The 13,210-nt window shown below is 40.3% G+C and overlaps 2 protein-coding genes across 8 annotated transcripts in view; one reads left to right on the forward strand and one right to left on the reverse strand.

Moving 5' to 3' along the window:
• LOC107220172 (nephrin) overlaps window positions 1-5,151 on the forward strand; it is a 155,457-nt gene extending 150,306 nt beyond the window's left edge. For 2 of the 7 annotated variants that reach the window (XM_046744857.1, XM_046744852.1), the window contains one exon: window positions 134-2,005. In XM_046744857.1, coding sequence (XP_046600813.1) covers window positions 134-426 — 293 coding nt within the window. In that variant the 3' untranslated portion in view covers window positions 427-2,005. Of the gene's footprint in view, window positions 1-133; window positions 2,006-2,592; window positions 2,652-3,794; window positions 3,998-4,750 lie in introns of those variants that run through there. The other 5 variants (XR_006905206.1, XM_046744854.1, XM_046744853.1 and 2 more) reach the window with 5 other exon arrangements.
• On the reverse strand, window positions 4,716-5,950 carry LOC107220171. Its single transcript, XM_046745346.1, has 3 exons — window positions 5,747-5,950; window positions 5,441-5,656; window positions 4,716-4,916 (listed from the first exon to the last, which is right to left on the reverse strand). The coding sequence occupies exons 1-3, from the start codon at window positions 5,948-5,950 to the stop codon at window positions 4,716-4,718; spliced, it is 621 nt and encodes a 206-aa protein (XP_046601302.1).
• Between the last annotated feature and the right edge of the window lie 7,260 nt (window positions 5,951-13,210).

Genomic DNA, 13,210 nt, shown 5'->3' on the forward strand with positions numbered 1-13,210 from the left:
CTCATCCGGCGTGCAATCTTCCTACCTCCTGGCACGCCTGCAATTTTTCTCCCTCGTCCTCCCTCATCCTCCTCCTCGCGTTTCTCCGTCACCTTCTTCGTCGCGACCGTTAAGTGCAAACCTCTGCCGTCAGAAGGCGGTGGCAACCTGGTCGAGGTCAGTCCGCCCAGCTATCAGTGTCAGATCGGCGGCTATCCACCGGGTCAATGGGTCACCCCGGGACCTACGCCCAGCATAGACGAGCTCTGCCAAAAGTTCGCCGGCCGTCCTACGGAGCTGAGGCTACCATCGAGGAGCACCATACCCTGCATGCCGGGTGTCGTCGTCTGCGGTGCTCAGGGCGTCATCGTAGCCGGCGAATGCCTCGACGGCGAGGCGATCAAGAGGCGTTTAATGGCCAACAGGCTACCGGAGAGCTGCGTCTAGGCGACTCGGAACAATTCGTTATTCGATGTATAAGCGAGTAATAATGTAGTTAAATTTATGATAACTGTGACGAACGAACCGAAGAGATGAGATTAATTTACGTGCTTTCGGTGAGTAATAATTATATAGCGAAGAGATAAATAAGTTTTTTCAAACTTTTTATACTTCTCCTTCTTTCGATACAATTTTTCCTACCTAGTTTTCTTTTCCTATGGTACTTGACATGTTTCGAAACTCCGTGTTACGAAAATTTCCCAATCATCCGTGTCACCTTTTTATTAGATTTTCGGTATTTTCGTTTTCCCTTCTCATTATGTATATATTACTCATTTACAATGAATTTCCTTGACTGAATAATATATATATATTTTTTTTTTAAACTCACTTCTCGAAACGAAACGATAATAAGAATAAAAATTTTCCGCGACGTGACGAAGATGTCGGAACGGATAACGCAAAAAAGTAAGAGACGATTATTAGTCAATAAAAAAAGAAAAAAAAAATAAACAAATAACTTTTCAATTGTACAATAAATAAATTTAAATCGATAACAATACAACGGAAAAAAAAAGACGGCAAGACAAATTAAAATATAACTTCGAACGTGAAGTATAAACAAATAATTAAATCAATGAATTCCTACGATGAGTCTGTGCGTGCGGAACTATTTGTGTGCGTGAGCGTGTGTGTTTGTTTGATTGTACGCGAAGAAGAATAAAAACAAAAAAACGGTAAATAGAACAAGATGGCAAAAGCACAAACTACAAAAACATAAAAATTTCCGTGTAATTTAGATAAAAATTAAATTGAAATAATGAAAATTGTAAGAGAAGGTTGGAATGGAATTGAATGAAATAAAATGTGCGAGAGAATGCTGATGTAACCAGAAGAAAAAAAAAATACTAGAATAAGAAGAAAAAAAATTGAAAAAAAGTATTGCTGTTTGTTAGCTGATATTGTATCACTGTATATAATTGTTATAAATCTTTAGTGGTAGGTGACACTATCATTATTATGGTTATTACGATTATCACTATCGTTATTAATTATACATCGCCGTATTATCGATTTTAAAAATTTATCAACGAGTTATCTGCGCAGTTTGAATTATACCTATCTATTTTTTTTTTTTTTTCTGCTGAAATTAGCAATTATTATTTCGTACGAAAGAAGATAAAGGCGAAAAAATATATACATCACAGCTTTGAACAAACTGTTTCACTTGCTTACAGTTTATTCAGTTATTAATGTTATTTATTTATTTGTTATATTAGTAACAGTGAGAAGTGCAGATTGAGAGAAAAAGAGAATTAAACAAATTAGTCTTTATCGAATGAAAACGAACGACAACGTCCATATCATTATTATTATAAATATATACATAATAATTATACAATATACACGTTATACATGTATACATACGCATGCAAATGTATTTTATTTGCAAAAGATAACAACTTTAGGCTCCTGAGGACAAAAAATGTGAGACTAGAAAAAAAAAAAAAAAAAACCAATCATAAAAAACCTTCCATTTTTTTCCAATTCTTATGACATTGTAAATACTTCACGAGCATATCGGCATCGCTATCATTACTTTATTATGCCTACATATAACAAAAACAATAATAATAATAATAATAATAATAATACTAATAATAGTAGTAAGAATAATACTAACAACGTAAAAATAATAAATTCATGTCAATGTCAGGAATCAAGCACGATAATTGTGTATGTAATTAAATAAGGAGATCTCGCATTGTAAAATAGAAGAATTCCGTCAATCCGTAATGTTAATGCGATTATTATTGTTATCATTATAATAATCTCCATATCATTAAGCAATGAACGAATAATAATAACAATAATACATCATCCTATATTATTAAATGTGTAAATAATATAAATATACTTAAGTATGATACAAATACATATAACATAAATTATGTACGTGATATTGGTATGATGTAAAAATTACGAAACAAGAAACATTTAGCTCGTGGATTTCCCAAAATAAAACCGTTCTAACTGTCGAAATACTTGAAAAAACAAGACGAAGAAAATATGTGAATTAATTATTTGCAGAAAACAAAGAAGAAGGGAAAAAAAGACAAGAATCAAATGAGAAATAAACATGTTTTCGTTCCTTCTAGATATTATTTATAGAGTTTCTTCTGATGCGCGACTACTGTAGGAGAAACTGGAAAAGAAGAATTATTACAAAGGTAAGAATATTCAACGATAATCGATATCAATACACCGACATGTTTATATTTTCTTTCGTTCCTCTACACATTCTTAAATTGCTAAAAAGGAAAAGAGCACAGAGAAGTTCCATAAATTTTCACCAATTTTCCTTTATCTTATTCTCTTCATTTTTCGTCTAATTCGATTTCAATTCGCGTAATCTTCTAATATGCATATGCATGTACATACATATCCAAGGCTATACATATCCCACCCATATATACTTACCAAGACATTTTACGACCGAGTCTAAGTATTCAAATGGTGGAAAATTCACTTTTCAATTGGTTGCACACTCGGTATACTTTTAGCGGTGAAATCGGTACGCGCGAGTTACTGCGACGCGGGAAAAAAAGAGAAATAAACATATAAGGGTGAAAGAGGGGCGAAAAGTTTCGAAAGGACGAACTTCGATCTTTCCCTTCAACAGCAGCCGCAGCAGCCTACCTACCAACACCCATCGACCAAATCCCCCGAGTTAATTAAGCATTCTGAAGTTGTGTTACTTTCGAAGTTCACCGGAGCGGGTACCCGAGTCACTCGGGAAGACAGGGGACGACGAAGAATAATGAGAAGAAGAAAAAAAAGAATAAGAGGAGAAGTGATCAGAAAAAAAAAACAATCCGATTGATACTTCGGCATGAGAATCTGAGACGGTGGTTCGAAATCGAATGAAATCGGAAAGGAACTTACATTTAGAGCGACTCGAGTTGTTATAAAATCGGTTTCATTCGGTGAAGACACCACTTATAATAACTTTAAGCCACGTGATAAGTCAGATGAAATGATGTTAACCCCATCGGTCACAAGAAACCAATTAATGGTACCCTATTCTCATTTCCTTTTTTATATTATTTATATCTCATTCAAGAAGACCGTCTAAAACATTGTTGATAGTTCACCGCGTTTTCATCCTATTTTAGGTGTTGTTATTAATTTTATTAAATTTTTAACATCAGATTCGCATTCGGCGTCGAAATATACATAAGAAACGCATAATTGCACCTCCGTGCCAAAGACAAAAGAAAAAATGCTGAATTGCGTGACTGAATGGGTTAAATGACCTGAAATCGACATAAAATTTTTTTTCGAGAACAGTCACGGAAAGAGTTGCGTTTCAGGTCAGACGTGAAAGGAGACGCGGGTATCGTGAAGATTACTTAAGATGCAGGCTCTCAGTTCTCCCTGGAGGACGCGAACTTCGACCTGTCTCCTTTCTTCTTCACTCCTCCACCTCAGGGGGCAAAAAATGAATGAAACGCTTACAGAATGCCTAATCCGGAGACACTGCATGATCTGGAACCTCGTGCACACCGCCCTCCACGTAAGTTCCTGATTCAGGGTCTGATGTTGAAAACCAAAATTGCTCTTAATTGCGCTTAGTTCGCAGAGTGAAAATTACAACTGTAGCGTTTAAACCTCTCGGTCTTCATCCGCGAGGCTAAATCAATGTTCGTTGTACAGATGCAAAAATACTTTTAAGATGTCGTTGTTATTATTGGGACAAGAACGTAAATTCAGGAGTGGAATTGATTGATCATTGACAGGTTCTTGCGATACTGAAATAAATTTATGAAAAACACACGCACGCGCAAAATGAAGTGTAAATAAATTTTCCGATTCTACGTCAATTTTGCGTTCACCACTCTTGTGCGAGCCCTCCACCATTTCCGCCGTTACCAGTTAATGGACGATTATACTCGAGTTATACATTTCGGAATTTATTGTTTCGATTGTATTCCTGCACTTACGGTGGTGCTGATTACTTTTTAATTGCATTGAAACCCCCTGGAGAGTCGCGCCGGCTGCTTGCATCCGTTTCACGTTTAATAGTAGCTAATGAATCGGATTGCAGCGAGTGGGAAAGCAGCTTTTAGCATCCGGGGAAAGGGTGAGACGGTCGAGTGACGTCATAATCGATTTACGAAATTTATTCTACGCAAACAAGTGTATATATTATATACATACATACGTCAACACACTCTTACGATTACACGCTATAATCCCGGATGGAATTCCGCAGCTTTTGATAAGCTCTTCATCTACGTATTTAACTTGTTAGAATTTTTGTTCCCAGCTCCTTTATCGCCGCTGCTGACTTCCTCGCAGGGGAAAAATAGCTCGGACATCTTTTCCTCCAGCTTCGTCGGAACGCCGATCGTCAGTCCCACTATACTCAGTACCGCTCTGTTGTAACCGTCCAATAGTTTGTGCCTCACGTTTTCCAGGTGTGGAACCTTCGTCTGTATCAAGTGTAGTGTACCAATTATTGCAATATTTCTTATTTATTTCTATGTGCACACTTTACAGATTTATATATATATATATATATATAAATTTTTTGCATCAGTATTTGTCACAAATTTTTCAAGCCGTACCTTAAGAAAAAAATTAAATAATGAACCACTCTACTAAACATACTGTACGCATTGATTTTGATAAAACTGTAAATCATCATGTTTGAGAACACTGAATAAACCATCGTTCGAATGCATTTCCCCCTAGTTTCTGTAAACCTTATTCTAGATATAGCCTAATACTTTAACTAGGGTGACGAAACTAGTACAATTTCATCGACAGCTATCGTCCTGTCTCCAACATTTATTTTCTCGTCTATTGTCTCTGAATTTTGTAACACTCTGAAACCATCTTCTCGTTTTATCCTGGAGGATATCTTCTTGAGTAATTGATGACTGACTCGAAACGATTTTTTATAATCTTTAATTACTCCAAAATTCGGAGTGACACTTAACATGCGAATACTCACATCCTTGACATCGACAACGTTCTGAAGAACAGGGGACACTGACTTGACGATGCGGCCATAAAGATTTTCAGTTTCCTCAGAGTCGCCCCAGACGCCTTCGGCTGTTGTCCAGTAGACAAGGCCTGCGGCAATGACGGATTTCAGAAGACCATTAGCCAACCATCGTATTTTCGTCACCAGCGTTTCAGGCGGTGGTTTTTGGGAACATTCGCACAGCTGTGAATATGCGCGGGACTATATCATCCCCTTGGCTCGAACGGGTCATTTTGGGACTCGGATGGTACGTGAGGGGGAATTGCGAATCACCTTAGGTGGAAGCGTCCTCTCGACGTCGCGACGCATGCAGACGCGGACTGGGACTGGCCGTGAACTTCTGTACGATGATCTAGAGTCCGGACATGGAGTCCTCACGTCCGCGTTGACAAGCTTCTGGACCTGGCGTGGCGGAGCGGAGTTCTTCGTATTTGAGAGATTGATCGTTCGAGCGATGCATTGCGATCCGTTTTTCATCGTTTTATACTTGAGAATTTTCTTCGTTGAAATTTATAGCGAGTTTCTAATTGTAAGTGGGCAGGTGACGCATTACTGACCGGTGCGAAACGATCTGCGCGAATTGATGATCGTGCGGTTACTTTGCACGTCAAAAGCGAAGGTATCTGACTCTGTTGTCTAGACAACGCAGGAAGCTCGGATGTTTTAGCAGAGATGAGTAGGGAGATCTCCAACGCTCGGCTTTTCGTGATACCAGCTAGGTTGGAGCGTCGACGTGACACCTAGCCCAGAAGAGAACAAATAATTGAAACAATAAAATTCCGAGAGCGAATCGATTTGTTCCCCGTTTTTGGCGCCTCTTTTTTGATAAGGAAAAGTTTTGACAGTAATGTAAAATAGAGATTACTAAACACAAATGTATTGTTTTTTAATAACACCGGCCCACAAAAAAAAAGTGGTCTGTACTTTTGACCGGACCTACCTATCTTTATGTATTTTGACGCGCTCAATCAGAATCTGAAGCCAGTTTTGCCCGTACACCCTCAAAATTTTGAGTAAATTGCAAAAAACCATAAAAATCGCCAAAAATTAGCATTTTTGGTAAGAAAAAAATTTATGGAAGTATAGACCAAGTATGATTTTTATGCATTTTGGTCCGCTAAACCCAAATCTGAAGTTTATTCAACCATAACTTTTGAAATGTCCTACCATTTCCGAACACCTCCAACCATCCTATTTACCTATATTACTAGATTAGCTATTATATGAAAAGAGAAGAATTATTCACTTCGAAATGGGATTCTATTCGACGCGCGCTCGATGTATTCCATAACATTAGTATTCCTAATTATTTCAACAACTTTTCATTTGCTCTCTCGATCTTGAATTTTCGTAGGCATATAACCAAAACGCTGTTCTAGCTAGTCGAGAGTGAAGTATCTACGTTGGGTAGAGAAGCAAAATTGTTTTTCGAAAAGTATTCGGATGGAAAAAAATTCAGAGTAACTGTAATACATCACGGATGCGCTAATTTTGAACGAGATGAAACGGATGCTTCGTATATGAGATAGTATTTAACGCTGCGTAATGATTTAAAGACCTAAAAAGGTGATAGGAAGAGAAAGAACGAAGCTTCTTAACACTTCGAGTGTATTTTAACACACATTTGAAAGATACGAGCAAAATTTTTCATCATCCAACTGTCGCAGAACGGCAGCGTTATCGGCTGACCCGTTAAGTAAAGGATATATCTTCAGTCAACGGCTGACCATCGAAGGGCCTGGCCGCTTGAGTCTGGAATCGGCAGGACAGATAAGGTGTGTATTTCTTGTATGAAATGTGAACACTAGAATCATTATACATCATATCATATCATCATACATCATACATCGTACATCATACATCATACATCATACATCATACATCATCATACCTAGTATTACAGTTCGAAACCAAAGTTTGAATTTTCGGATGTTCGGAAAGTGACGTCACCAATCTAAAATCGGCTAGCCGAGTTCCTCAGTCTGGTAACAACCGCGCAGTAGAGCGGACGGTTGATAGTCGCGCTCCGCAAACTTCGAGTACCGGGTTCTCAACCTCCCGGATCCCGCGCTTCGGGTCCGCTACGTATTTCGAGTACCGGGTTCTCAACCTCCCGGATCCCGCGCTTCGGGTCCGCTACGCGGTGAAACTCGACTTCCAGGATAAGCGCTCCGTGGTTCCTGGTTCACGTTTACAATAAATTATTTCAATTCGTTTTTCGCGCAAGCTGAAATTCAGTAGCTGTCGGTGCGCTAATAAAATTTCTCGACTTCCAGGATAAGCGCTCCGTGGTTCCTGGTTCACGTTTACAATAAATTATTTCAATTCGTTTTTCGCGCAAGCTGAAATTCAGTAGCTGTCGGTGCGCTAATAAAATTTCTCGACTTCCAGGATAAGCGCTCCGTGGTTCCTGGTTCACGTTTACAATAAATTATTTCAATTCGTTTTTCGCGCAAGCTGAAATTCAGTAGCTGTCGGTCCGCTAATAAAATTTCTCGACTTCCAGGATAAGCGCTCCGTGGTTCCTGGTTCACGTTTACAATAAATTATTTCAATTCGTTTTTCGCGCAAGCTGAAATTCAGTAGCTGTCGGTCCGCTAATAAAATTTCTCGACTTCCAGGATAAGCGCTCCGTGGTTCCTGGTTCACGTTTACAATAAATTATTTCAATTCGTTTTTCGCGCAAGCTGAAATTCAGTAGCTGTCGGTCCGCTAATAAAATTTCTCGACTTCCAGGATAAGCGCTCCGTGGTTCCTGGTTCACGTTTACAATAAATTATTTCAATTCGTTTTTCGCGCAAGCTGAAATTCAGTAGCTGTCGGTCCGCTAATAAAATTTCTCGACTTCCAGGATAAGCGCTCCGTGGTTCCTGGTTCATGTTTACAATAAATTATTTCAATTCGTTTTTCGCGCAAGCTGAAATTCAGTAGCTGTCGGTCCGCTAATAAAATTTCTCGACTTCCAGGATAAGCGCTCCGTGGTTCCTGGTTCATGTTTACAATAAATTATTTCAATTCGTTTTTCGCGCAACCCCAAATTCGGTAGCTGTCAGTACGCTAATAAAATTTCTGTAACTTTCCAATCTTCTCATAATCTTTCTGGTAGATAATATCGATGAAAAAATTATATCAAACCTTACACATTATTTTTGATTTGTTCTCATGCTGAAAATATTTATTAGTATTCGTGGTATAACTCGAGGTGGTTGGCGGTGGTCGGAGGTGGACGAGGAGGAGGACGAGGAGGACGAGGATTTGTGCTGGGTGAGTAAAACACTTTTATAATATTTGATGGCAATTGTAATTATATTTCATCTGAAATATTACAAACTTGTCACGTTTACATTAAATTATTTCAATTCATTTTTCGTGCAAGCACATATTCAGTAGCTATGAATAATCTTATACAATTTATTACATTATTAATGAATTGATTAATTACATTAATCCTTACACAATATTTTTGATATGTTCCTATACTAAAAATATTCATTACTATTCCAGGTATTACCCCAGGTGGTCGGAGCCGGACGAGGAGGAGGACCAGGTGGACGAGGAGGAGGACGAGGTGGACGAGGAGCAGGCGGGGTGGGTCGTGGGAGAGGACCTCTCCTCTCCTCAGAGGAGGGGAGGGGGAGGGGCAGGGAAGGGCGAGGTGGGCGAGGTGGGCGAGGTGGGCGGGGAGGGGGAAGGGACGGGAAGGGACGGGAAGGGAAGGGAAGGGAAGGGAAGGGAAGGGAAGGGATGGGGTGGGGTGGGGGAGGGGGAGAGGGGAGGGGGAGGGGGAGGGGGAGGGGGAGGGGGAGGGGGAGGGGGAGGGGGAGGGGGAGGGGGAGGGGGAGGGGGAGGGGGAGGGGGAGGGAGAGGGCGGGAGGGCGGGAGGGAGGGAGGGAGGGAGGGAGGGTGGGCGGGAGGGAGAGAGTGGAGGACGGATGTCGATGCAAGCCCGTTAGAGTTAATAGAGCAGTACCGCCCCCCTACACGCCCGCCCTCCCTCCCTCCCGCCCTCCCTCCCGCCCTCCCGCCCTCCCGCCCTCCCGCCCTCCCGCCCTCTCCCTCCCCCTCCCCCTCCCCCTCCCCCTCCCCCTCCCCCTCCCCCTCCCCCCTCCCCCTCCCCCCTCCTCCTTCCCCTCCCCCTCCCCCACCCCGCCCCATCCCTTCCCTTCCCTTCCCTTCCCTTCCCTTCCCGTCCCTTCCCGTCCCTTCCCCCTCCCCGCCCACCTCTCCCCCTTCCCTGCCCCTCCCCCTCCCCTCCTCTGAGGAGAGGAGAGGTCCTCTCCCACGACCCACCCCGCCTGCTCCACGTCCACCTCGTCCTCCTCCTCGTCCACCTGGTCCTCCTCCTCGTCCGGCTCCGACCACCTGGGGTAATACCTGGAATAGTAATGAATATTTTTAGTATGGGAACATATCAAAAATATTGTGTAAGGATTAATGTAATTAATCAATTGATTAATAATGTAATAAATTGTATAAGATTATTCATAGCTACTGAATATGTGCTTGCACGAAAAATGAATTGAAATAATTTATTGTAAACGTGACAAGTTTGTAATATTTCAGATGAAATATAATTACAATTGCCATCAAATATTATAAGAATATGAATTAATTAATTAATAATATAATAAATTGTATAAGATTATTCATAGCTACTGATTATGTGCTTGCACGAAAAATGAATTGAAATAATTTATTGTAAAAGTGACAAATTTGTAATATTTCAGATGAAATATAATTACAATTGCCATCAAATATTATAAAAGTGTTTTACTCACCCAGCACAAATCCTCGCCCTCCTCGTCCTCCTCCTCGTCCACCTCCGACCACCTTCAACCACCTCAGGTTATACCTAGAATAGTAATAAATATTTTCAGTATAAGAACACATCGAAAATTTTGTGTAAGGATTAATATAATTGAGTTATTGATTAAATAATTAATTGATAATATAATAAATTGTATAAGATTATTCATAGCTACTAGATATGTGCTAGCACGAAAAATGAATTGAAATAATTTATTGTGAACGTGACAAGTTTGTAATATTCCAGATGAAATATAATTACAATTGCCATTAAATATTATAGGAATATTAATCAATTAATTAATAATATAATAAATTGTATAAGCTTATTCATAGCTACTGAAATTGTGCTTGCGCAAAAAATGAATTGAAATAATTCAATGTAAACATGAGAAGTTTGAAAAATTTCAGATAAAATATAATTACAATTGCCATGAAATATTATAAAAGTGTTTTACTCACCGAGCACAAATCCTCGTCCCCCTCCTCCTGAATCACCGAGATTACCCGCAACCACCCCTAACTACCTCCAACGAAAACCGCCAACCACCTCGAGTTATACCTCGAATACTAATAAATATTTTCAGCGTGAGAACAAATCAAAAATAATGTGTAAGGTTTGATATAATTTTTTCAACGACATATTTTACCAAAAAGATTATGAGAAGATTGTAAAGTTACAGAAATTTTATTAGCGCACCGACAGCTACTGAATTTCAGCTTGCGCGAAAAACGAATTGAAATAATTTATTGTAAACGTGAACCAGGAACCACGGAGCGCTCATCCTGGAAGTCGAGAAATTTTATTAGCGGACCGACAGCTACTGAATTTCAGCTTGCGCGAAAAACGAATTGAAATAATTTATTGTAAACGTGAACCAGGAACCACGGAGCGCTCATCCTGGAAGTCGAGAAATTTTATTAGCGCACCGACAGCTACTGAATTTCAGCTTGCGCGAAAAACGAATTGAAATAATTTATTGTAAACGTGAACCAGGAACCACGGAGCGCTTATCCTGGAAGTCGAGAAATTTTATTAGCGGACCGACAGCTACTGAATTTCAGCTTGCGCGAAAAACGAATTGAAATAATTTATTGTAAACGTGAACCAGGAACCACGGAGCGCTTATCCTGGAAGTCGAGAAATTTTATTAGCGGACCGACAGCTACTGAATTTCAGCTTGCGCGAAAAACGAATTGAAATAATTTATTGTAAACGTGAACCAGGAACCACGGAGCGCTTATCCTGGAAGTCGAGAAATTTTATTAGCGGACCGACAGCTACTGAATTTCAGCTTGCGCGAAAAACGAATTGAAATAATTTATTGTAAACGTGAACCAGGAACCACGGAGCGCTTATCCTGGAAGTCGAGAAATTTTATTAGCGCACCGACAGCTACTGAATTTCAGCTTGCGCGAAAAACGAATTGAAATAATTTATTGTAAACGTGAACCAGGAACCACGGAGCGCTTATCCTGGAAATCGAGAAATTTTATTAGCGGACCGACAGCTACTGAATTTCAGCTTGCGCGAAAAACGAATTGAAATAATTTATTGTAAACGTGAACCAGGAACCACGGAGCGCTTATCCTGGAAATCGAGAAATTTTATTAGCGGACCGACAGCTACTGAATTTCAGCTTGCGCGAAAAACGAATTGAAATAATTTATTGTAAACGTGAACCAGGAACCACGGAGCGCTTATCCTGGAAGTCGAGAAATTTTATTAGCGGACCGACAGCTACTGAATTTCAGCTTGCGCGAAAAACGAATTGAAATAATTTATTGTAAACGTGAACCAGGAACCACGGAGCGCTTATCCTGGAAATCGAGAAATTTTATTAGCGGACCGACAGCTACTGAATTTCAGCTTGCGCGAAAAACGAATTGAAATAATTTATTGTAAACGTGAACCAGGAACCACGGAGCGCTTATCCTGGAAATCGAGAAATTTTATTAGCGGACCGACAGCTACTGAATTTCAGCTTGCGCGAAAAACGAATTGAAATAATTTATTGTAAACGTGAACCAGGAACCACGGAGCGCTTATCCTGGAAGTCGAGAAATTTTATTAGCGGACCGACAGCTACTGAATTTCAGCTTGCGCGAAAAACGAATTGAAATAATTTATTGTAAACGTGAACCAGGAACCACGGAGCGCTTATCCTGGAAATCGAGAAATTTTATTAGCGGACCGACAGCTACTGAATTTCAGCTTGCGCGAAAAACGAATTGAAATAATTTATTGTAAACGTGAACCAGGAACCACGGAGCGCTTATCCTGGAAGTCGAGAAATTTTATTAGCGGACCGACAGCTACTGAATTTCAGCTTGCGCGAAAAACGAATTGAAATAATTTATTGTAAACGTGAACCAGGAACCACGGAGCGCTTATTCTGGAAGTCGAGAAATTTTATTAGCGGACCGACAGCTACTGAATTTCAGCTTGCGCGAAAAACGAATTGAAATAATTTATTGTAAACGTGAACCAGGAACCACGGAGCGCTTATCCTGGAAGTCGAGAAATTTTATTAGCGCACCGACAGCTACTGAATTTCAGCTTGCGCGAAAAACGAATTGAAATAATTTATTGTAAACGTGAACCAGGAACCACGGAGCGCTTATCCTGGAAGTCGAGTTTCACCGCGTAGCGGACCCGAAGCGCGGGATCCGGGAGGTTGAGAACCCGGTACTCGAAATACGTAGCGGACCCGAAGCGCGGGATCCGGGAGGTTGAGAACCCGGTACTCGAAGTTTGCGGAGCGCGACTATCAACCGTCCGCTCTACTGCGCGGTTGTTACCAGACTGAGGAACTCGGCTAGCCGATTTTAGATTGGTGACGTCACTTTCCGAACATCCGAAAATTCAAACTTTGGTTTCGAACTGTGATACTAGGTATGATGATGTATGATGTATGATGTATGATGTAT

The sequence above is a fragment of the Neodiprion lecontei genome, chromosome 7, assembly GCF_021901455.1.
Source record: "Neodiprion lecontei isolate iyNeoLeco1 chromosome 7, iyNeoLeco1.1, whole genome shotgun sequence".
NCBI lineage: Eukaryota > Metazoa > Arthropoda > Insecta > Hymenoptera > Diprionidae > Neodiprion > Neodiprion lecontei.